General features: G+C 34.4%; 1 protein-coding gene across 3 annotated transcripts in view; it reads right to left on the bottom strand.

Annotated features, from left to right (window-relative positions):
• LOC143251884 (stAR-related lipid transfer protein 13-like) overlaps window positions 1-25926 on the bottom strand; it is a 125063-nt gene that overhangs the window by 63804 nt on the left and 35333 nt on the right. Inside the window, exon 2 of one of the 3 annotated variants that reach the window (XM_076503212.1) lies at window positions 20543-20585. Coding sequence is in view for 1 of the 3 variants with exons in the window: in XM_076503210.1 (XP_076359325.1) it covers window positions 7069-7240 (172 nt within the window). In the remaining 2 variants the exon portion in view is untranslated. Of the gene's footprint in view, window positions 1-7068; window positions 8204-20542; window positions 20588-25926 lie in introns of those variants that run through there. The other 2 variants (XM_076503215.1, XM_076503210.1) reach the window with 2 other exon arrangements.

Raw genomic sequence — 25926 nt, 5'->3', positions numbered from 1 at the left:
ATTGCTTTTTGTTTCGCTCAGTTTATATTTGAAGCTGCGGTTGTTTCAGAGAAGTGCAGAGAGAGAGAGAGAAGTCCGGTCGGATGTAGGTAACCGATAGAAGACGATCAGGGCTGATGTCACGACAATGAATGTAGAAGTTTGTTGATATAACGGAAGAACGTGAGGAAATGAGACAACGAACATCCATCAGATGTCACGTGAAAAGAGTCACGAATGAGCTGGGATCAGCACATTCAACTGCCTTAGAATATGCTGTGGAGGGTAAATAGGAGCACCTCGAGAAAGCCCACTTTCACAAGACAGGTGACTAATTTTCTAGTTTATTTGCTATATACAACAGCTTTTGAACATTCGTTACTCTCAAAGCAAGGCTTGTTTGGTAATTGTTCAAATAATATGTTGTGTAATGATAAAAATATGGCAAAGAATTGTAGTTTTAGTCGACTGAAGAAGATAGAGACTTTTATCTTCTCAGTGATGGTAGTTATTACTTACATATAAGCCTATAAGTTGTCACAAGCAGGAAGTTTCTGGAACGAATTCATAAATGCGTTTGTTACAAGAAGTCTCATCAGAGCTGAGAGTAAATGAAATTTCTTATGTTTTCATTACGAATTATATGAAATAACAAAATATGGATTCTGATATATCGTTTTAGTTAACAATTGTTGAAATCACGGATTTATTACATGTGCTTACAGTCATAACTTTCATGTACAGATGTGAATTCTACACTTTAAAGTTACATTCATGTTCGACATAATTATACTAACACCTAGTTTTGTTGGGGTTATACAAACACCACATTCATGTACAACATGATTATACTATCACCTGGTTTTCTTGGGGTTATACAAACATCACATTCATGTACGACATAATTATACTAACACCTGATTTTGTTGGGGTTATACAAACATCATATTCATGTACGACATGATTATACTATCACCTGGTTCTGTTGGGGTTATACAAACATCATATTCATGTACGACATGATTATACTAACACCTGGTTTTGTTGGGGTTATACAAACATCACATTCATGTACGACATGATTATACTAACACCTGGTTTTGTTGGGGCTATACAAACATCACATTCATGTACAACATGATTATACTAACACCTGATTTTGTTGGGATTATACAAACACCACATTCATGTACGACATGATTACACTAAGAGCTGGTTTTGTTGGGTTATACAAACATCACATTCATGTACAACGTGATTATACTAACACCTGGTTTTGTTGGGGTTATACAAACATCACATTCATGTACGACATGATTATACTAACACCTAGTTTTGTTGGGGTTATACAAATACCACATTCATGTACGACATGATTATACTAACACCAAGTTTTGTTGGGGTTATACAAACATCACATTCATGTACAACATGATTATACTAACACCTAGTTTTGTAGGGGTTATACAAACACCACATTCATGTACGACATGATTATACTAACACCAAGTTTTAATGGGGTTATACAAACATCACATTCATGTACAACATGATTATACTAACACCTAGTTTTGTTGGGGTTCTACAAACATCACATTCATGATTATACTAAAACCTTTGTGTTGTTGGGGCTATACAAACATCTCATTCATGTACGACATGATTATACCAACAGCTGGTTTTGTTGGGGTTATACAAACATCACATTCATGTACGACATGAATATACTAGCAGCTGATTTTGTTGGGGTTATACAAACACCACATCATAAAAGACATGATTATACTATCACCTGGTTGTGTTGGGGTTATACAAACATCACATTCATGTACAACATGATTATACTAACACCTAGTTTTGTTGGGGTTATACAAACACCACATTCATGTACGACATGATTATACTAACACCTGGTTTTGTTGGGGTTATACAAACATCACATTCATGTACAACATGATTATACTATCACCTGGTTTTTTTGGTTTGTATAATATACTAAATATGCAGTCAGCATGTGCACGTGTTTCTTAGGAGATGGATAAAAAACGTATTTTTTAGTTTCTACAAAAGTTACACTTCAAGTAGAATTATTAATTATTAATGAATCATTTCCAGAAGTTTATATTTAGATTTCCTTTCTTTTTTTATATATATAGTTTTTTTACTTATCACCACAACAATAACACCCCCGAATAGTGAAATAAAGTTTTAAAATATCAAGAATTTAAAAACGTACTCGAGCTAAAAGGTTGTACCGTGTTCAACGTACCCAAGATAAAAGGTTGTACCGTTTTCAACGTACCCCAGGTAAAAGGTTGTACCGTGTTCAACGTACCCAAGATAAAAGGTTGTACCGTGTTCAACGTACCACAGGTAAAAGGTCGCAGCATGTTCACTTTACCCATACTCGTGCACATAGGGTTAATTAAAGTGCAGGTAATTTTTGTGGCGAAGCACAGTTTCGAACCCTGTTTCCAGCTCAAACATCCAGAACTCTATCACACATCCAACCAGAGTTATACCACAGTACCAACCGACCAGAGCTATATAACATACCGAACCAGAGCTTTATCAGAGGGCTAACCAGTTCCATACCACAGGACCAACCTACAATCAAAAGACGAAACAAGACTCGCTTCTTCAGAAAAAAAATTCTAACATACACTTTGATATGCTAACACTAAACATACACTTTGATATGTTAACACTAAACATACACTTTGATATGTTAACACTAAACATACACTTTGGTATGTTAACACTAAACATACACTTTGGTATGTTAACACAAAACATACACTTTGGTATGTTAACACAAAACATACACTTTGATATGTTAACACTAAACATACACTTTGGTATGTTAACACTAAACATACACTTTGATATGTTAACACTAAACATACACTTTGGTATGTTAACACTAAACACACACTTTGGTATGTTAACATTAAACACACACTTTGGTATGTTAACATTAAACACACACTTTGGTATGTTAACACTAAACATACACTTTGATATGTTAACACTAAACATACACTTTGGTATGTTAACACTAAACACACACTTTGGTATGTTAACACTAAACATACACTTTGATATGTTAACACTAAACATACACTTTGATATGTTAACACTAAACATACACTTTGGTATGTTAACACTAAACATACACTTTGGTATGTTAACACTAAACATACACTTTGATATGTTAACACAAAACATACACTTTGATATGTTAACACTAAACATACACTTTGATATGTTAACACTAAACATACACTTTGGTATGTTAACACTAAACACACACTTTGGTATGTTAACATTAAACACACACTTTGGTATGTTAACATTAAACACACACTTTGATATGTTAACACTAAACATACACTTTGATATGTTAACACTAAACATACACTTTGATATGTTAACACTAAACATACACTTTGATATGTTAATACTAAACATATACTTTGATATGTTAACACTAAACATACACTTTGATATGTTAATACTGAACATACACTTTGATATGTTAACACTAAACATACACTTTGATATGTTAATGCTAAACATACACTTTGATATCTTAATACTCTTAACTAAGCATACAATTTTTTATTTGCATAAGAAAAGATATTTCAGTTAATATTCATTGGAAAGGTACTGATGTGGATGTACTTTAGCTTATTTGCAAGTGCCAAAACGCACGAGAAACTATGCGCATGCCCTGTGTTTACCGCAAGAAACTATTTTATCTGTAGGCTTCAATAGGTGTCATTGTAATAAATTGCTGGTTTGTGTCTAATATCTAACTTAGTACAGAAAAATTAAAATTGATGTTTATTATTAACGGATTCAATTCGCAGAATAAAAGTAAACGGAAGTAAAGGCGTGAGATTATTAAACGTCTCGTATCTATGTGGAACTGAACGTCAAACTTGTTAAAAATGTTTATTCCGTTTAAAGAAGTGCTTAAGTGTCATAATGTTCAGGTCCAATAATAACGTTCGGACCATTTTTATGTCTGTGATACGCAAATAACAAAGACGTTTAAATAAATTTCAAGGGCAAACTTTCATCTCTGATTCAATTCTTACATCACCATCTGAGAAGTCTGAGTTCCAAACGATTGTGTTCTGTCATCTACACAGCTCGAAATATCGCAACTCAACGACAAACTCACTTTGTGGAATGAAATTTCTTAAATAACTTATTTTAAAGCGATACAGAACTTCACATATTTAAATGTTTACAAAGTAAGCAGTTAACAAAAAAACATATCTGAGACAGTGTTTGAAACAATGGTATTTAGATGTACAAGCATATTTAATTCTATACATTATCTTAAATACGAGCTGAAGTATCCGTCCTTTATCCGGGTTATGAGCTTAAAAAACGTAGAGTGGATGATACGATAAATAACACAGAAATCCCTACTTCCAACTAATTAATTTATAATATAACACATTCTTACAGTATTCATTATTACATCACTAAATATTTTTTATAAGCTTTAAGAACTCAGTATGTATATACTTAAAACTTGGAATACAATGGGTGACTTTGTAGAAAGAGGTGGCGATAACGGTAGTGGCGGTATGGGTGCTTTCTGCTACATGGTTGCAACATCCACTTCTTAATGTCCTTCAACGGTGTTTCATGTTATTAGTTAATTGGTGATCATTTGCCATAGAAGCGTCTTATAGGATGATGTTGTCAAGTCACGGGTCAAAGTAGGAAGTGAGTATACCTCAAGCAATGACTCTTCGTGTCAGTCTTGTTGTGACTGTTGTCATACCAACTTCACCCGAGTTTAGCTAATATTGCAACAGTGGCAGCCTTTTTTTATTGCATTTTTCCACAAATAATGCTAGCGCACTATCAGAGATATATAAGGTGTGTGTGTGTGTGTGTGTGTGTGTGTGTGCCCCTTCCAAACACCATGTGTATTTTGTATTATATAAAATTTAATTTGTTTGTGCTTTCTTATAGGAAAGCCACTTCTAGCTATCTACTGTATCCACATATTTTAGGAAACATGTACAAACAAACGCAAAATCAAAGAAGCCCTACTTATACAGCAATTAAAACCAAAATTAAACCAATATAAAGGAACACCTTGATACCTATAATAATTAACAACCGAACATCTAATTGCAACGCCCCCTACAATCCCGTTTACACTCTCGTCCCTAAGACATGTTCCCGACAACGGTCAGTTGCAAACTCTCTCTTTCTTAGCCTGAAGATGACCTAAGAAGGTCAAAACGTTGTTATATACGATATTTTCATAAAAGTTTTAATACCCATTCCAGCCGTTCTGACATACATTTTTACTTCAAGTGGGTATCTCGTCATCACGAATAGTTAATGTTAACTAACGTGAAATATAATAAATAACAATAAGGGGGTTGTGAACCCCCACTAACATGCCTCTTGTTCCAAACTAACAACCCGCAAAGTTTGGTTGAAATTAGATCAGCGACCTTGTAGTGGTTAGATAACGGACAAACAGACAGGCAGAGATTTTTTTGCTGCATATATAAATTTTCTAGAAGAACCTTTAATTTGTCATAACAACTGTTACAAATTCCTAAAGAAGGACCAAAATGCTACACACGACGAAGAGAATATAACACATGAATGTAATTTTTACTTCATTGCCTATTCTCTGTCCTCTAGAATCGTTTAATCCTAATATAGTTACTATACAGGTTTACTTAACCCTAATATAGTTACTGTACAGATTCACTTAACCCTAATATAATTACTGTACAGATTCATTTAACCCTAATACAGTTACTATACAGATTCACTTAACCCTAATATAGTTACTGTACAGATTCACTTAACCCTAATATAGTTAATATACAGATTCACTTGACCCTAATATAGTTAATATACAGATTCACTTAACCGTAGTGTAGTTACTATACAGATTCACTTGACCCTAATATGGTTACTATACAGATTTACTTAACCGTAGTGAGTTACTATACAGATTCACTTAACCCTAATATAGTTACTGTACAGATTCACTTAACCCTAATATAGTTAATATACAGATTCACTTGACCCTAATATAGTTACTATACAGATTCACTTAACCGTAGTGTAGTTACTATATTAGGCAAGTTCCAACAGACTGTGTTTATCATAGACGCACTTCCTTGTTTTTCTTTGTTGTTGTTTATTTTGTATAAATCCTTCAAGTACTACTGAAAAAGATTCTTGGAGTGTGGGTATGTTGTAAGAGCATAATTCGAATCTGACGACAAATTTTGAACGTAGTTTTTAAAACGTATCACAGGTTCTTTGTAACAGCTCGTATTTTCCGCATTCCTCTTACAAAGGTTTTTTGAAAACAAAACAAGACATAATGAATTTTTCAACTCATATGTTTAGATCTGAGATGAAACTAGTCACTCCCACCCACTCACCCTGATCGAAATAAAATATAACAGGGTAAAATACCTTGTAAATTAATGTATTCCTTTCGGAGCGATGTAATTAATGTAAAAACAATCGTTTAATATATTTTCGTGCTATTTATACAAAGGATATTAAAATATTTACAGCTGATAATTCTTCACCAAGGTTTAGAATAAATCACCTCAACCTAAAGGTCAACCTTCGTGTGGAGTTTTAGAATACAGAACAATTATTATAGTTGCATTTATGACAAAGCTACTTCGAATATCCGTCAGTTTCTCACGTCTTGATCTATTGACCAACAGGAAGGCAGCCGGTCATCATCACCTACCACCCATCATCCACGCTAAGAGATTAACTGTCACGCTTATAACGCACTCACAGCTTAAAACACGGATAATATTTGTGGTGGTGCACGGATTCAAACCCGGCTAGCCAGTTACGAATTCCAGAGCTCTGTCACAGGTCAGACCCACGTCCCAAAGAACAATTAGATGAATAGACATTCATAGCCAAAAAATTATACAAAAATATCAGGCTGTGGATACACGACACTTTTTAAAAGAATTACCTAAAAAATCGTCCAGGGTATAAACCAACAAATCGACCCGATGCGAGACAGGTGCGAGTGAAGAAACTGTGTTTACTTACCTGATAAACGATTTCTCCGAATCCACGACCACCACCGCTCCGCCCTCCTGCGACTTTTGCCCGTTACTCGTTCGCTAAAACTTCGGACAAATTTCCGGTTAACGAAAATAGTCACTGCTTCGCTCATCCGTGACACGGAACCGGAAGCATCATCCGGGTTATTGTCAACCATATCTTTCTATAGCCTAACGCTTCCGGTCAAATCACTCGTGTCCTTATTAAATAAACGACGAAATTATTTGTTTCTCTTCGTTAATCCGTTAAAGAAGACATAATGTCCGGTCTTCTCCAAAGTGGTGCTCGTGTTTATTTACAAACTACGTTAACCATCTTTCTGAAGTGTCTGAGCCCGAACGAACGTTCAAACAAAAACCACTATTGAAGCATCTAGAGTTGGTTCAGATGACCTCGTATAACTTGCTTTTCTTATCTTCAACTTGCGATATCCTTCTAGGTATTTTTGAATAAGAAATACACAACCGCGTTTTATCGTGCGGAAATTGACGCAAAGATATAGAACGTAACACTGATTCGTGCCATTTAGACAGCACTGTTGTTACTCGTGGACCAATAGTGAGCAAGCTGTCCAACGCTCAGCGTACACTAGCACTTGTGTCGTCATCTTTAGTACACGAGCATCTTCTCTCCCGCCTCCACGAGCTCCTGTTGTGCCAAAGGAATTCAATCCTTCCTGCCACGTAACACGCGCGATGTGACAGACCGTATGAGCGGTTATATAGTGTGTTTGACAAGTGAATATGTTACCTGGGCCTACGAACAAGCTTTCACTGCGATCTAGTGTCGGAGGCATTACTCAGCAGAAAGGTTACGTGATAAGTGATATTAACTAATTGTACATAGTAGAATGAAACACTTCTCCAATAATTATCAAGGAACATTAGGAAAATGTAAGCTAGTCTCCGACAGCTGCTATATCATCACAGTATATGCAGAGAAACAGCTGCTGTACCATCACAGTATGTGCAGAGAAACAGCTGCTACACCATCACGGTATGTGCAGAGAAACAGCTGCTATACCATCACAGTATGTGCAGAGAAATAATCAGCAGTTTTATTTCAGATTTTATGATGGAGAAGACCAGAAGAAGCTGTATATTACACGGTAATAAATACACTAAATGTTTTACAGTTTCTATTAACAGAAGAAGCTGTAAGTTACACGGTAATAAATACACTAAATGTTTTACAGTTTCTATAAACAGAACAAGCTGTAAGTTACACGGTAATAAATACACTAAATGTTTTACAGTTTCTATAAACAGAAGAAGCTGTAAGTTACACGGTAATAAATACACTAAATGTTTTACACTTTCTATAAACAGAATAAGCTGTAAGTTACACGGTAATAAATACACTAAATGTTTTACAGTTTCTATAAACAGAAGAAGCTGTAAGTTACACGGTAATAAATACACTAAATGTTTTACCGTTTCTATAAACAGAAGAAGCTCTAAGTTACACGGTAATAAATACACTAAATGTTTTACAGTGTTTATAAACAGAAAAAGCTCTAAGTTACACGGTAATAAATACACTAAATGTTTTACAGTTTCTATAAACAGAAGAAGCTGTAAGTTACACGGTGATAAATACACTAAATGTTTTACACTTTCTATAAACAGAAGAAGCTCTACGTTACACGGTAATAAATACACTAAATGTTTTACACTTTCTATAAACAGAAGAAGCTGTAAGTTACACGGTGATAAATGCACTAAATGTTTTACACTTTCTATAAACAGAAGAAGCTGTAAGTTACACGGTGATAAATACACTAAATGTTTTACAGTGTTTATAAACAGAAAAAGCTGTAAGTTACACGGTAATAAATACACTAAATGTTTTACAGTTTCTATAAACAGAAGAAGCTGTAAGATACACGGTAATAAATACACTAAATGTTTTACAGTTTCTATAAACAGAAGAAGCTGTAAGTTACACGGTAATAAATACACTAAATGTTTTACACTTTCTATAAACAGAAGAAGCTCTAAGTTACACGGTAATAAATACACTAAATGTTTTACAGTTTCTATAAACAGAAGAAGCTGTAAGTTACACGGTAATAAATACACTAACTGTTTTACACTTTCTATAAACAGAATAAGCTGTAAGTTACACGGTAATAAATACACTAAATGTTTTACAGTTTCTATAAACAGAAGAAGCTGTAAGTTACACGGTAATAAATACACTAAATGTTTTACCGTTTCTATAAACAGAAGAAGCTCTACGTTACACGGTAATAAATACACTAAATGTTTTACACTTTCTATAAACAGAAGAAGCTCTAAGTTACACGGTAATAAATACACTAAATGTTTTACACTTTCTATAAACAGAAGAAGCTGTAAGTTACACGGTGATAAATACACTAAATGTTTTACACTTTCTATAAACAGAAGAAGCTGTAAGTTACACGGTGATAAATACACTAAATGTTTTACAGTGTTTATAAACAGAAAAAGCTGTAAGTTACACGGTAATAAATACACTAAATGTTTTACAGTTTCTATAAACAGAAGAAGCTGTAAGTTACACGGTAATAAATACACTAAATGTTTTACAGTTTCTATAAACAGAAGAAGCTGTAAGATACACGGTAATAAATACACTAAATGTTTTACAGTTTCTATAAACAGAAGAAGCTGTAAGTTACACGGTAATAAATACACTAAATGTTTTACAGTTTCTATAAACAGAACAAGCTCTAAGTTACACGGTAATAAATACACTAAATGTTTTGCACTTTCTATAAACAGAAGAAGCTCTAAGTTACACGGTAATAAATACACTAAATGTTTTACAGTGTTTATAAACAGAAAAAAGCTCTAAGTTACACGGTAATAAATACACTAAATGTTTTACAGTTTCTATAAACAGAAGAAGCTGTAAGTTACATGGTGATAAATACACTAAATGTTTTACACTTTCTATAAACAAAAGAAGCTCTAAGTTACACGGTAATAAATACACTAAATGTTTTACACTTTCTATAAACAGAAGAAGCTGTAAGTTACACGGTAATAAATACACTAAATGTTTTACACTTTCTATAAACAGAAGAAGCTGTAAGTTACACGGTGATAAATACACTAAATGTTTTACACTTTCTATAAACAGAAGAAGCTCTGAGTTACACGGTAATAAATACACTAAATGTTTTACAGTGTTTATAAACAGAAAGAGCTCTAAGTTACACGGTGATAAATACACTAAATGTTTTACAGTTTCTATAAACAGAAGAAGCTCTAAGTTACACGGTAATAAATACACTAAATGTTTTACACTTTCTATAAACAGAAAAAGCTCTAAGTTACACGGTAATAAATACACTAAATGTTTTACACTTTCTATAAACAGAAGAAGCTGTAAGTTACACGGTGATAAATACACTAAATGTTTTACAGTGTTTATAAACAGAAGACGCTCTAAGTTACACGGTAATAAATACACTAAATGTTTTACAGTGTTTATAAAGAGAAAAAGCTGTAAGTAACACGGTAATAAATACACTAAATGTTTTACACTTTCTATAAACAGAAGAAGCTGTAAGTTACACGGTGATAAATACACTAAATGTTTTACAGTGTTTATAAACAGAAGACGCTCTAAGTTACACGGTAATAAATACACTAAATGTTTTACACTTTCTATAAACAGAAGAAGCTCTAAGTTACACGGTAATAAATACACTAAATGTTTTACAGTGTTTATAAACAGAAAAACCTCTAAGTTACACGGTAATAAATACACTAAATGTTTTACAGTTTCTATAAACAGAAGAAGCTCTAAGTTACACGGTAATAAATACACTAAATGTTTTACACTTTCTATAAACAGAAGAAGCTCTAAGTTACACGGTGATAAATGCACTAAGTGTTTTACAGTTTCTATAAACATAAGAAGCTGTAAGTTACACGGTAATAAATACACTAAATGTTTTACAATTTCTATAAACAGAAGAAGCTGTAAGTTACACGGTAATAAATACACTAAATGTTTTACAATTTCTATAAACAGAAGAAGCTGTAAGTTACACGGTAATAAATACACTAAGTGTTTTATAGTTTTATAAAGAGAAGAAGCTCTAAGTTACACGGTGATAAAGACACTAAGTGTTTTACAGTTTCTATAATCAAGCAAGATGGAATCATCAAAAGTCCCGGCACTTGAAATTCTTTTAAGCAGGATCAGAGTGAATTAATCCAATATGTGTAATTTATTTGTATTATCTATATTTTTATACACCACCAATACCACGTGCTGAGGCACGTGTATAGGTGATTCGATTTTATTACTCATTATTACTTCTACGACTCTACCCTCAAACTTAAATACTTCTAGGCAGATTTAGAGTAAATTAATCTATGATACTTTGAGCGTGGTCAGAGACATCAATCGAATGTTACTGACTGTAAAACACTTATAATGACACAATGTTACTAATGATGCTCCTCTGACTTTGTTTTGTGTTTCGTGTTTTAACCACAACACCAATTTTGGTTAAACTCCCGTCATTACTACCAAATACCTAGTGATTAATGAAACCTGCTCTGATATTAACACCACGGTTATTTGATGAAACCGGTTTCTTTGGAGAAATGATAAGAAATAAATTACACATTTTTTTTAAAAAACTATGACAAGATATTTGAAACCTACTAAAAACACATACCGTAATGAAGCAAGTAAAACCATTTTAAATTACATGACAAGTCGTTTTTTTAATGAAAGACAATAAGTGAAAAACGAATCGGTCATAACTTTAACATCACAGCAATCTACCACATTATTTCGCCCAAATTCAATTCTTCAAGCAAAAATTATATTACGTAATATACTTTCTGGAACGTGCAGTTAAACTGTATGAAGTGTTTTGTGTTGGAAACAACGGCGACAGGTGGTTTATTTCTACTTTACGGCCCGGCACGGCCAGGTGATTAAGGCACTCGATTCGTAACCCGAGGGTCGCGGGTTCGAATCCTCGTCACACTAAACATGCTCGCCCTCTCAGTCGTGGGAGCGTTATAATGTGACGGTCAATCCCACTATTCGTTGGTGAAAGAGTAGCCCAAGAATTGGCGCCGGGAGGTGGTGACTAGCTGCCTTCCCTCTAGTCTTACACTATTAAATTATGGAAGGCTAACGTAGATAGCCCTCGTGTAGCTTTGCGCGAAATTAAAAACAAACAAACATATAAATAGTTTAGTTATTAACGTCCATGGTTTCACCATTACCTGGTAATGCATTGTTAAATTAGGGACAGCTAGCGCAGATAGCCCTCGTGTAGCTTAGCTTTGCGCGAAATTCCAAAACGTACAAGCAATCAGTTGTTTGTCTATCGTACAGTAATGAAGTTTGTATCTCAGAACGGCTGGTATGGGTGTTAACACTTTTATTGATAAGAAGTGAACAACGTTTCAATCTTGAGATTATAAAGATGACAAAGGAAAGCCGAAACGTTGTTCTCTCCTTATGAATAAGTGTTAACACCCATACCAGCCATTCTGAGATATATTTTTATTTCAAGTGGGTTTCTCGTCATCAAGAAGTAGTAAAATCTACGTGTTCTCTCTTTTGCGGAGAATCAAACCACGGATTTTGGTATAAAAAGTCCGTAAACTAAAGAAAACGGTCTAAATGTTTTGATTCTACTTCATAAGATCCTGTCTGTATTATTGTAAGAAATTAGTGAACTAAATTAATAAACAGGATTGTAAGTTATGATTTAGACTGGGTTTTCAATTTTCAGACTGAGTGTGTTTGTGTTTGTGTTTGTGTGTCTGTTTTCTTATAGCAAAGCCGCATTGGACGATCTGCTGAGTCAACCGAAGGGAATCGAACCCCTGCTTTTAGCGTTGTAGATCTGTAGACTTATCGCTGCACTGGTGGGGAACTTTTAACATTTAAACGGGTATTTGGAAACTTGTATTGGGTTACCAATATTAAACGAGGTTCTCAGTTACAAGTTATACTGTGTTCCCAAGCTTTAGACAGTATTTTCAGTTACTATTTAAGAGTTACCTTAGTCTTACAGTGGTTCTATATCTTTAGATTGGGTTCTCAAGCTTCAGACAGTATTTCCAGTTACTCTTTAAAGTTACCTTTGTCTTACAATGGTTCTGCATCTTTACATTGGGTTCTCAAGCTTTAGACAGTATTTCCAGTTACTCTTTAAGAGCTACCTTAGTCTTACAGTGGTTCTACATCTTTAGATTGGGTTCTCAAGCTTCAGACAGTATTTCCAGTTACTCTTTAAGAGCTACCTTAGTCTTACAGTGGTTCTATATCTTTAGATTGGGTTCTCAAGCTTCAGACAGTATTTCCAGTTACTCTTTAAGAGCTACCTTAGTCTTACAGTGGTTCTATATCTTTAGATTGGGTTCTCAAGCTTTAGACAGTATTTCCAGTTAATCTTTAAGAGCTACCTTAGTCTTACAGTGGTTCTGCATCTTTAGACTGGGTTCTCAATTTTTAAATAAAGTTATCTAGCATCATCTTTTCCAGTTAAAAAAAAAAAAAACATCTCCCCAAACCGAGACTGTGTGTCTGGTGGTTGTTTTCCACACGGATATCGCTCCAGAAGTAACCACCGATGGGCGATTTTTTGGAACGGCGTTGAGAAACTGGTGTTTAATGTTTTTTTATAAATTATCTCAACGAATGTGTTTGGAAAGTGATCACTCCACAAGAAGTATGAAACAGTTATCAATAAATTAAAAGATAAGGTCTACTTCAACCAGACATCAGTTCCATTAAAGTGATTAAACCATACTATTTAAATAACATAACTGGTTTACTAGTTTCTGCTTTTAAAAAACGGATCAGGGCTTATGTCTTGTAATGAACTTGTTGTCTCAGTTTCTTGGCAAAGTAAAACTATTCAGAATACCGCAGTTTGGTTCCTAAAGTAACATAAAGGTATATGAAGAAATACACTCTGGTAATCAAATTTATATGTAAAAACGGCTCGTTTGGGTTGAGAAAATATTTTACATAGAAGAGCGAACAACGTTTCGACCTTCTTCGGTCATCGTCAGGTTCACTTACAGGATGGTACAGGATTGTGAACCTGACGATGACCGAAGAAGGTCGAAACGTTGTTCGCTCTTCTATGTAAACTATTTTCTCAACCCAAACGAGCCGTTTTTGCATACATATTTCTCTACAAGTGGGTTTCTCGACATCACTGATTACTCTGGTAATCAATTTCTCTACTCTCCTTTACTTGTGGAAATCAAAGCCCACTTAAGTGGTATTTACAATACTTATTTATTTAATCTTTCATGTGATACGAGGAAAACCAATTAGCTTTATAGTGCTTACCGAAACGTGGTTAGCGAACTGGTCCAAAATGCAAGTCACTGACGCGAAACGCCAGTAGAAGCCACATAAGAAAACAAAAAACAGGTGAGGTAGCATTGGTAGACAGTGTTAACATTAGTAAACCGTGTTAACATTGGTAGACAGTGTGAGAACGGAAATGTTTGGGAACCACACATTAAATTTTACAGCTAAAAAACCAAGGTGACGTATCCTCAAAAATAGCACGAATAAAGCAGCTCACCTGATATTAACTTATTAGTAGATTCCAACAATAGTACGGATAAAGCAGCTCACCTAATATTACCTTATTGGTAGATTGCAAAAATATAATGGATAAAGCAGCTCACCTGATATTACCTTATTAGTAGATTGCAAACATAATATGGATAAAGTAACTCACCTAATATTACCTTACTAGTAGATTGCAAAAGTAATAAGAATAAAGTAACTCACCTGATATTACCTTATTAGTAGATTGCAAACATAATATGGATAAAGTAACTCACCTAATATTACCTTACTAGTAGATTGCAAAAGTAATAAGAATAAAGTAACTCACCTAATATTACCTTACTAGTAGATTGCAAAAGTAATAAGAATAAAGTAACTCACCTGATATTACCTTACTAGTAGATTGCAAAAGTAATAAGAATAAAGTAACTCACCTAATATTACCTAACTAGTAGATTGTAAAAATAATATGGATAAAGTAACTCACCTAATATTACCTTACTAATAGATCCCAACAATAGTACGAATAAAGCAGCTCACCTGATATTACCTTACTAATACATCCAAACAATAGTACGGATTTAGTTAGGTTTTAAATTATTAAATATATTCACTCACCATGAACATTAATCTTACATTTTTATCCAATGGATTCTCAGTTTATACCCGGTAAATAATTATAAAGCTTGGGAATTTTTATTTACCTTTTATATTAATTGTATTAATTATATTAATTGATCCAAAAAAGAGCTCAACCAACATATTTCCGCGAGCCGCACGTGGCTCGCATTCCGCGGTTTGGCCACCCCTGGTCTATACCGTAACAGTAAAACACTCTGTTATTTAGGGGAAAACTTTTCTTACGCAAAAGATAAAATATCTTAGGACTACTGGGGCTATAACACAAGAATCTGGGGGTATTTTGTCCTTCAGCCCTCGTGTAGTGGAAGTTTACAAGAACCGAAGAAAATTAGAAACCACATATTACAGTATAAAGATAGACCACGTGCCATGCTAAGGAAACAGCTGATGAAAGACCATGAATCAATTTCTTTATTCACGTCGAAGTACGAAACTACATATTACAATATAAATATAGACCACGTGCCATACTAAGGAAACAGCTGATGAAAGACCATGAATCAATTTCTCTATCTACGTCGAAGTACGAAACTACATATTACAATATAAATATAAACCACAACTAGGAAAAAGACCACAAGTCAGCGTATCTATCCAGGTTGAAATTAGAAAAAAAGCAAACCAACATCACAAGAGACTAAAATTGATATATGTAAAAATGGCTCGTTTGAATTGAGAAAATATTTTACGTATTTATAAATATTTTCTCAACCCAAACGAGCCGTTTTTACCTATATATAGTTTTCTCTACAAGCGGGTTTTCTCGACATCACGGACTAAAATTTAATGAATAAATATTTTTATCTGTATCTAATTGCAATACTGACGCTCTCATTGACCTCCATTAAATAAATATTATATACGTCATCCATACTTCGTCATTCTCGGGAGAAACTTGCACGTGATTAACATACGTTTCCATTTACAGCATTACACGTGACATTACGTCAGGCTATTCGTAAGAAACTGACATATTTTAACAAAACAAAATAACGACATACTGAAATATATCGTACTTTATATGTGTGTTCATATTTCTTTCGCTTCCACCATCGGTCACGCACTACTCAAGTGGATCACTTTCTCATTTAAATTCTGGGAATGATAGCGAGACAAAATATTAACCTTAAAACTTGGGAAAATTCCCATTAAAAATGTGGGAAACGCTTACCAGTACTAGAAATAATAGGTGCACAAGAGTTAATATCAAAACTAGTCTCAAATGTGATAAAAAACGTCCATATGAGAATCAAGTTCTACTTTAAACTATCCGTTATGTTGATTTTAATATAACGTTCGCCTGTTCCAAAGGACAATCCAGTAATCATGACTGACTTTGAGTAGCCTGGTGCTATCCCTAAAATTTGACTGAAACGTAAGAAAAAATTATTTTATAACCACAACTGCAGTTTGTTTTCTAAGGTTAGTGTTCAAGTCCTAGGTTCGGGTGACTCTTTTAGGTACTGTGTGCACTGTTTAACCCATCGTAGGTAAAATAAGGAATTACAAATGACTATATAATGAACTGGTATGAACTGTGAAGTATCCAAAGTGACGTCATTTTTGCTTCGTTACTGACACACCTGTCATCTCCCAACACTCGTCACGTAACCTAAACAGACTAGTTCTAGTGCTGAGTGAGAATTGTGGTTTGTTTTGAATTTCACCCAAAGCTACACGAGGGCTCTCTATACTAGCCGTCCCTAATTTAGCAGTGTAAGACTAGAGGGAAAGCAGCTAGTCATCACCACCCACCACCAACTGTTGGGCTACTCTTTTACGAACGAACAGTGGGATTGACAGTAACGTATAACGTCCACACAGCTGAAAGGGCAAGTATGTTTGGTATAACGACGATTCGAGCCCGCGACCTTCAGTTTATGAGTCGAATGACTTAACCACCTGGCCATGCCGGGGCCACCAATGAGTGAAAAATAACAACTTACTAATAATAACTAAACTGTAGGACGCCCGTCAAAACGTACTAATAATAACTAAACTGTATGACACTCGTCAAAACTTACTAATAATAACTAAACTCTAGGACGCCCGTCAAAACTTACTAATAATAACTAAACTGTATGACACCCGTCAAAACTTACTAATAATAACTAAACTGTATGACACCCGTCAAAACTTACTAATAATAACTAAACTCTAGGACGCCCGTCAAAACTTACTAATAATAACTAAACTGTATGACACCCGTCAAAACTTACTAATAATAACTAAACTCTAAAACGCCCGTCAAAACTTACTAATAATAACTAAACTGTATGACACCCGTCAAAACTTACTAATAATAACTAAACTCTAGGACGCCCGTCAAAACTTACTAATAATAACTAAACTGTATGACACCCGTCAAAACTTACTAATAATAACTAAACTGTATGACACTCGTCAAAACTTACTAATAATAACTAAACTCTAGGACGCCCGTCAAAACTTACTAATAATAACTAAACTGTATGACACCCGTCAAAACTTACTAATAATAACTAAACTGTATGACACCCGTCAAAACTTACTAATAATAACTAAACTCTAGGACGCCCGTCAAAACTTACTAATAATAACTAAACTGTATGACACCCGTCAAAACTTACTAATAATAACTAAACTGTATGACACCCGTCAAAACTTACTAATAATAACTAAACTCTAGGACGCCCGTCAAAACTTACTAATAATAACTAAACTGTATGACACTCGTCAAAACTTACTAATAATAACTAAACTGTATGACACCTGTCAAAACTTACTAATAATAACTAAACTCTAGGACGCCCGTCAAAACTTACTAATAATAACTAAACTGTATGACACCCGTCAAAACTTACTAGTAATAACTAAACTGTATGACACCTGTCAAAACTTACTAATAATAACTAAACTGTAGGACGCCCGTCAAAACTTACTAATAATAACTAAACTGTAGGACGCCCGTCAAAACTTACTAATAATAACTGAACTGTATGACACCCGTCAAAACATACTAATAATAACTAAACTGTATGACACCCGTCAAAACTTACTAATAATAACTAAACTGTATGACACCCGTCAAAACTTACTAATAATAACTAAACTGTATGACACCCGTCAAAACTTACTAATAATAACTAAACTGTATGACGCCCGTCAAAACTTACTAATAATAACTAAACTGTATGACACCCGTCAAAACTTACTAATAATAACTAAACTGTATGACACCCGTCAAAACTTACTAATAATAACTAAACTGTATGACACCCGTCAAAACTTACTAATAATAACTAAACTGTATGACACCCGTCAAAACTTACTAATAATAACTAAACTCTAAAACGCCCGTCAAAACTTACTAATAATAACTAAACTGTATGACACCCGTCAAAACTTACTAGTAATAACTAAACTGTATGACACCTGTCAAAACTTACTAATAATAACTAAACTGTAGGACGCCCGTCAAAACTTACTAATAATAACTAAACTGTAGGACACCCGTCAAAACTTACTAATAATAACTGAACTGTATGACACCCGTCAAAACATACTAATAATAACTAAACTGTATGACACCCGTCAAAACTTACTAATAATAACTAAACTGTATGACACCCGTCAAAACTTACTAATAATAACTAAACTGTATGACACCCGTCAAAACTTACTAATAATAACTAAACTGTATGACGCCCGTCAAAACTTACTAATAATAACTAAACTGTATGACACCCGTCAAAACTTACTAATAATAACTAAACTGTATGACACCCGTCAAAACTTACTAATAATAACTAAACTGTATGACACCCGTCAAAACTTACTAATAATAACTAAACTGTATGACGCCCGCGTTTTAAACAATCCTTGTTCATTTTTCCAATCATTTTTAACTGACAGACGCTTTTCATACACAGAAAAATTGGAATAAAAATCTAATGACGACAACCTTCAATGAAATGTGTAAGTTGTTCCAGGGAATAAAAAATTACCTCTAAATTATCTCGTAATTATCTAATACAGAATATATTCAAACAAAACAGCTTAAATCTCAAAGCTTCGCTAATATTCACGGCATGAATTTCGTGAAACGACGATTTTGTAATAATGTTCCAAACAACGTTTGTATTCCGCTTTAATAGTTTATAATAACCAAAGAAATATTATTGGAATTCCATACGAATTTTACGTAACTTTGTCACAAGAGTGGTTTTTCTAATATGACTGAATATCTGAAAACAATGCAATGATTTTATGAAGGTTTGGGGGCCCTTACTTTAATACCAAAATATTAGTAGTATTGTTTGTTTCAGTAAGACAGACTTGATATGAGTTAATAAAAATATATTTATGTATAAACAAAATTCATGTTAAATATTATTATTTTTAATACCGAACGCTTCTCGTCCACCAATAAACAAGAGAGAATAATCAGTAGCCGCGGCACTTGAAGTTATTTTAGGTAAGGCTAAAGCAAATTAATCTACGAAATGTTTATTTATTTTTTTCTCAGCTACATTTTAGTATGCCACCAATACCAAGCGTGGTACGCGAATATACCCGACTGGATTTTACCTCTCACACGGATCTCTACCAATCTTCCCTCAAACTGAATTTTTTTTGGACGGGATTAGAGTAGATTATGCTACGAAACCTTTAAATGGTTAAATATATCAACATGAAGGATTTGACGTCCTAAGTCCTAAACTGTAACTGAATCTCAAATCGGTCAAGAGCTGAAGGTATCTATTTAAGAAGAAGGCTTAAAGCCATCCCAGAAGGTCCGGCATGGCTACGTGGTTAAAGCGTTCGACTCGTAATCTGATGGCCGCGGGTTCGAATCCCCGTCGCACCAAACATGTTCTCCCTTTCAGTCGTGAGGGCGTTATAATGTGACGGTCCATCCCACTGTTCGTTGTTAAAAGTGTAGCCCAAGAATTGGCGGTAGGTGGTGATGACTAGCTGCCTTCCCTCTAGTCTTACCCTGCTAAATTAGGGACGGCTAGCGCAGATAACCCTCGTGTATATTTGCGCAAAATTAAAAAAGAAACAGAGCCATTCCAAGAGCTGTTATTCCGCGGCTAAAAATGACGTCATGTCTTTCACCTCAATTTTGAGTTTTAAACTCAGCTTCACTACACTGACTCTTTCCATTGAATGAAACAACTCCACCTGGCGTTTCTTTACGAAAGTAAACATTGTCATGTACATCTTCCCACTAACTTTTAACGTAAATGTTTACGAACGAAGGACCTACCTGATAATTCTTTAACAGACTGAGACCGTGGGGTCTTGAACACCTAAATAAAGAAAGAATGAAAACATCACACCAAACAACATAACACATAAAAAATTACAAACACACGTGTCTTACGCCATTAAAGTCTGTACATTTTATGAAAAAATAGCGCCAACCTAGAAACTGTTATTTTGTGTTACAAACATGTTGTTTTTTACCTTATAGCAAAAATAATAGCATCGAAATTCAATCCAATATTTCTATGGACTTCTGATACACTCTGAATACAATGACCTTAGCATCGTGGCGGTCAGTGAAGTTTACCTGAGCTATAACCCCAGTTGTTATTTCTTACATCCACACAAACGGTCAGTGAAGTTTACCTGAGCTATGACCCCAATTGTTATTTCTTACATCCACACAAACGGTCAGTGAAGTTTACCTGAGCTATGACCCCAGTTGTTATTTCTTACATCCACACAAACTGTATTTAAATACAACTTAAAGTGCCCGACTCTTGATATAACACGCACGACGTGGAAACATACAAAGAGTATCTTTCAGGGCTGATAATAACATTTTGTATATTATACAATGTTGATCGTTTGAGTATTTTAACAGGTGCCTAACACATACGAAATAATAATAATTGTTTATGAGCTTAGTGACACATAAGGATAACCTGGGACAGTCACACCTAAAATAATATGATACACCAATTTACATCAAATATAAAAATGATCCTCTTCTGGTCTGTTTGCTATGAATTTCGCGCAAAACTACACGAGGACTATCTACGCTAGTCGTCCATAATTTAGCAGTGTAAAACTAGAGGGAAGATAGATAGTCGTCACCACCCGCTGTCAACTTTTGGGCTACTCTTTTACCTGCGAATAGTGGGATTGATCGTCACATTATAATGCTCCTACGACTGAAAGGGCGAGCATGTTTGGTGTGACGGGGATTAGAACCCGCGACCCTCAGATTACGAATCGAGTCCCTTAACCATCCGGCCATGTTGGGCTTAACTGAAATGTATTACCAATAAGTTATTATATGTTCATAAGACATTGAATATAAAAAAATTATATTTCGAATTGGTGAAAAAATCAAAATATGAAAGAAGAGCTGAAGAAATAGGAAACTTGAAAATTCCTGTTTGTTTTCTTTCTTTGAAGTTAACGATAGGGGTAAACAGTGGGCTATCTGTGCTGTGCCCATCAACATAACACGTTCACAAAGAGAGAAATAATCCCAACTTTTACTATTGGGCCCAATTTTTCACACGATTTTCGCTTTATAACTCAGTCGCCCCACCCACCACTGGCACAGCGGAATGTCTGCGGACTTATACCACTAGAAACGGGGTTTCGATACCCGTGGAGGGCAGAGGTTAGATTACCCTTTGTGTAGTTGTGTGCTTAATTATAAATAAACAACAACATTATAACTCAGTCAAAAATAATTGGATTTTAACGAAATTTGATAGACATATGCAGAATATTACTTATCACTATCTTGCCTCCGATGATAAAGACGGACATACGGAAAGAACACAACCAACGTTACCTTATTATTTTATTATATATTAACATATTTATAATAATACGTTATTAATTTGTTAAATAACAGTGTTATCTTTTTGGTAACACGACTCTTCAAGTTTCTGATGTATTAACATATTCTGATACATTAACACATTCTGATGTATTAACACATTATGATATATTAACATATTCTGATACATTAACACATTCTGATGTATTAACACATTATGATATATTAACACATTCTGATATATTAACACATTCTGATATATTAACATACTATTTTTCTTCACTGCTCGACGTTTAACAATTTTGTGAAGATCCTGACAGACTTAGATAAACCTGTTGAACACAGAACACAATCAAGTGGAGCTCCTGACAGGCTTACATAAACCTGTTGAACACAGAGTACAACCAAGTGGAGCTCCTGACAGGCTTACATAAACCTATTGAACATAGAACACAATCAAGTGGAGCTCCTGACAGGCTTACATAAACCTGTTGAACAAAGAACACAACCAAGTGGAGTTCCTGACAGGCTTACATAAACCTGTTGAACAAAGAACACAACCAAGTGGAGCTTCTGACAGGCTTACATAAACCTATTGAACATAGAACACAATCAAGTGGAGCTCCTGACAGGCTTACATAAACCTGTTGAACAAAGAACACAACCAAGTGGAGTTCCTGACAGGCTTACATAAACCTGTTGAACAAAGAACACAACCAAGTGGAGTTCCTGACAGGCTTACATAAACCTGTTGAACAAAGAACACAACCAAGTGGAGTTCTGACAGGCTTACATAAACCTGTTGAACAAAGAACACAACCAAGTGGAGTTCCTGACAAGCTTACATAAACCTGTTGAACAAAGAACACAACCAAGTGGAGTTCCTGACAGGCTTACATAAACTTGTTGAACAAAGAACACAACCAAGTGGAGTTCCTGACAGGCTTACATAAACCTGTTGAACAAAGAACACAACCAAGTGGAGTTCCTGACAAGCTTACATAAACCTGTTGAACAAAGAACACAACCAAGTGGAGTTCCTGACAGGCTTACATAAACCTGTTGAACAAAGAACACAACCAAGTGGAGTTCCTGACAGGCTTACATAAACTTGTTGAACAAAGAACACAATTTTTTCAGTGAACAAACTGCGTACACTTGTTAAACAGAGATTTGATGTCGATGTCTGTAATTAAACACGTAGTCACACAATGGGCTATCTGTGCTCTGACCACCCCGGTATCAAAATACACAATGGGCTATCTGTGCTCTGCCCACCACGGGTATCGAAACCTACTTTCTAGCATTATAAGTTAATAGCCATACCGCTGTGTTAATGGGGACGGAGGGCGGTTTTATGAGACAGAGATACAGGGTTATGAATACATAACCATTACATGGTTATACAGGGTTATGAAATAAAGCTTCTCGCACTTCAGCACACAAAACACAATTACTTGATTAACAAAGATATTTATAGTTTTCTGTATAACACACTGATAAAAACACTGTCTGACAAATTAATTTATAGCCATCTAAACCGTTTTAATCAGAACCTTTCTTCGACACAATAAAACTAAGTCACGATTATAACAACATCACCGCGCCAGAAAGGCGCAGTTAATATAGCCATATAACTCTTCCCGTATTTAGTGTATCATTCCAGTCTGAAATGTTAGGACACTGGCATATAATAACCATTCACAATATTACTTTGTTCTCTGTAAACTCTGCCTGGTATAACATTTCACACCATTACTTTGTTCTCTGTATTGTCTGCCTGGTATAACATTTAACAATATTACTTTGTTCTCTGTATTCTCTGCCTGGCATAACATTTCATACCGTTACTTTGTTCTCTGTATTCTCTGCCTGGTATAATATTTCACAATATTACTTTGTTCTTTATATTATCTGCCTGATATAACATTTCACACAATTACGTTTTTCAGTATTTTCTGCCTTGTATAACATTTCACACCATTACTTTGTTCTCTGTATTCTCTGCCTGGTATAATATTTCACAATATTGCTTTGTTCTTTATATTATCTGCCTGATATAACATTTCACACAATTACGTTGTTCAGTATTTTCTGCCTGGTATAACATTTCACACCATTACTTTGTTCTCTGTATTCTCTGCCTGGTATAACATTTCACAATATTACTTTGTTCTCTATATTCTCTGCCTGGTATAACATTTCACACCATTACTTTGTTCTCTGTATTCTCTGCCTGGAATAACATTTCACACCGTTACTTTGTTCTTTGTATTCTCTGGCTGGTATAACATTTAACAATATTACTTTGTTCTCTGTATTCTCTGCCTGGTATAACATTTCACAATATTACTTTGTTCTCGGTATTCTCTGCCTAGTATAACCTTTCATATTATTGCTTTCTTCTCTGTATTCTCGGCCTAGTATAACATTTCACAATATTACTTTGTTCTAGGTATTCTCTGCCTGGTATAACCTTTCACACTATTACTTTGTTCTCTATATTCTCTGCCTAGTATAACATTTCCCAATATTATTTTGTTCTCTGTATTCTCTGGCTATTATAACATTTCCCACTATTATTTTGTTCTCTGTATTCTCTGGCTAGTATAACATTTCACACTATTACATTGTTCTCTGTATTCTCTGTCTGATAAGACATATCCCAATATTACTTTGTTCTATGTATTCTCTGCCTGGTATAATATTTCACAATATTACTTTGTTCTCTGTATTCTCTGCCTGGCATAACATTTCACACCGTTACTTTGTTCTCTGCCTGGCATAACATTTCACACCGTTACTTTGTTCTCTGTATTCTCTGCCTGGTATAACATTTCAAAATATTACATTGTTCTCTGTATGCTCTGCCCAGTATAACCTTTCATATTATTGCTTTCTTCTCTGTATTCTCTGCCTAGTATAACATTTCACAATATTACATTGTTCTCTGTATTCTCTGTCTGATAAGACATATTCCAATATTACTTTGTTCTATGTATTCTCTGCCTGGTATAATATTTCACAATATTACTTTGTTCTCTGTATTCTCTGCCTAGTATAACATTTCCCACTATTATTTTGTTCTCTGTATTCTCTGGCTAGTATAACATTTCCCACTATTAATTTGTTCTCTGTATTCTCTGGCTAGTATAACATTTCACACTATTACATTGTTCTCTGTATTCTCTGTCTGATAAGACATATCCCAATATTACTTTGTTCTATGTATTCTCTGCCTGGTATAATATTTCACAATATTACTTTGTTCTCTGTATTCTCTGCCTAGTATAACATTTCCCACTATTATTTTGTTCTCTGTATTCTCTGGCTAGTATAATATTTCCCACTATTAATTTGTTCTCTGTATTCTCTGGCTAGTATAACATTTCACACTATTACATTGTTCTCTGTATTCTCTGTCTGATAAGACATATCCCAATATTACTTTGTTCTATGTATTCTCTGCCTGGTATAACATTTCACAATATTACTTTGTTCTCTGTATTCTCTGACTGGTATAACATTTCACACCATTACTTTGTTCTCTATATTCTCTGCCTGGTATAACATTTCACACCATTACTTTGTTCTGTATATTCTCTGCCTGGTATAACATTTCACACCATTACTTTGTTCTCTATATTCTCTGCCTGGTATGACATTTCACATTGTTACATTGTTCTTTATATTCTCTGCCTGTTGTACATTTCACACTATTACTTTGTTCTTTGTATTCTCTGCTTGGTGTAACATTTCACACTATTACATTGTTCTCTGTATTCTCTGTCTGATAAGACATATCCCAATAGTACTTTGTTCTCTGTATTCTCTGACTGGTATAA

The sequence above is a fragment of the Tachypleus tridentatus genome, chromosome 6, assembly GCF_004210375.1.
Source record: "Tachypleus tridentatus isolate NWPU-2018 chromosome 6, ASM421037v1, whole genome shotgun sequence".
Taxonomy (NCBI): Eukaryota; Metazoa; Arthropoda; class Merostomata; order Xiphosura; family Limulidae; genus Tachypleus; species Tachypleus tridentatus.
The sequence above is the reverse complement of the archived record's forward strand: the minus strand, read 5'-3'. Positions and strand labels throughout refer to the sequence as shown.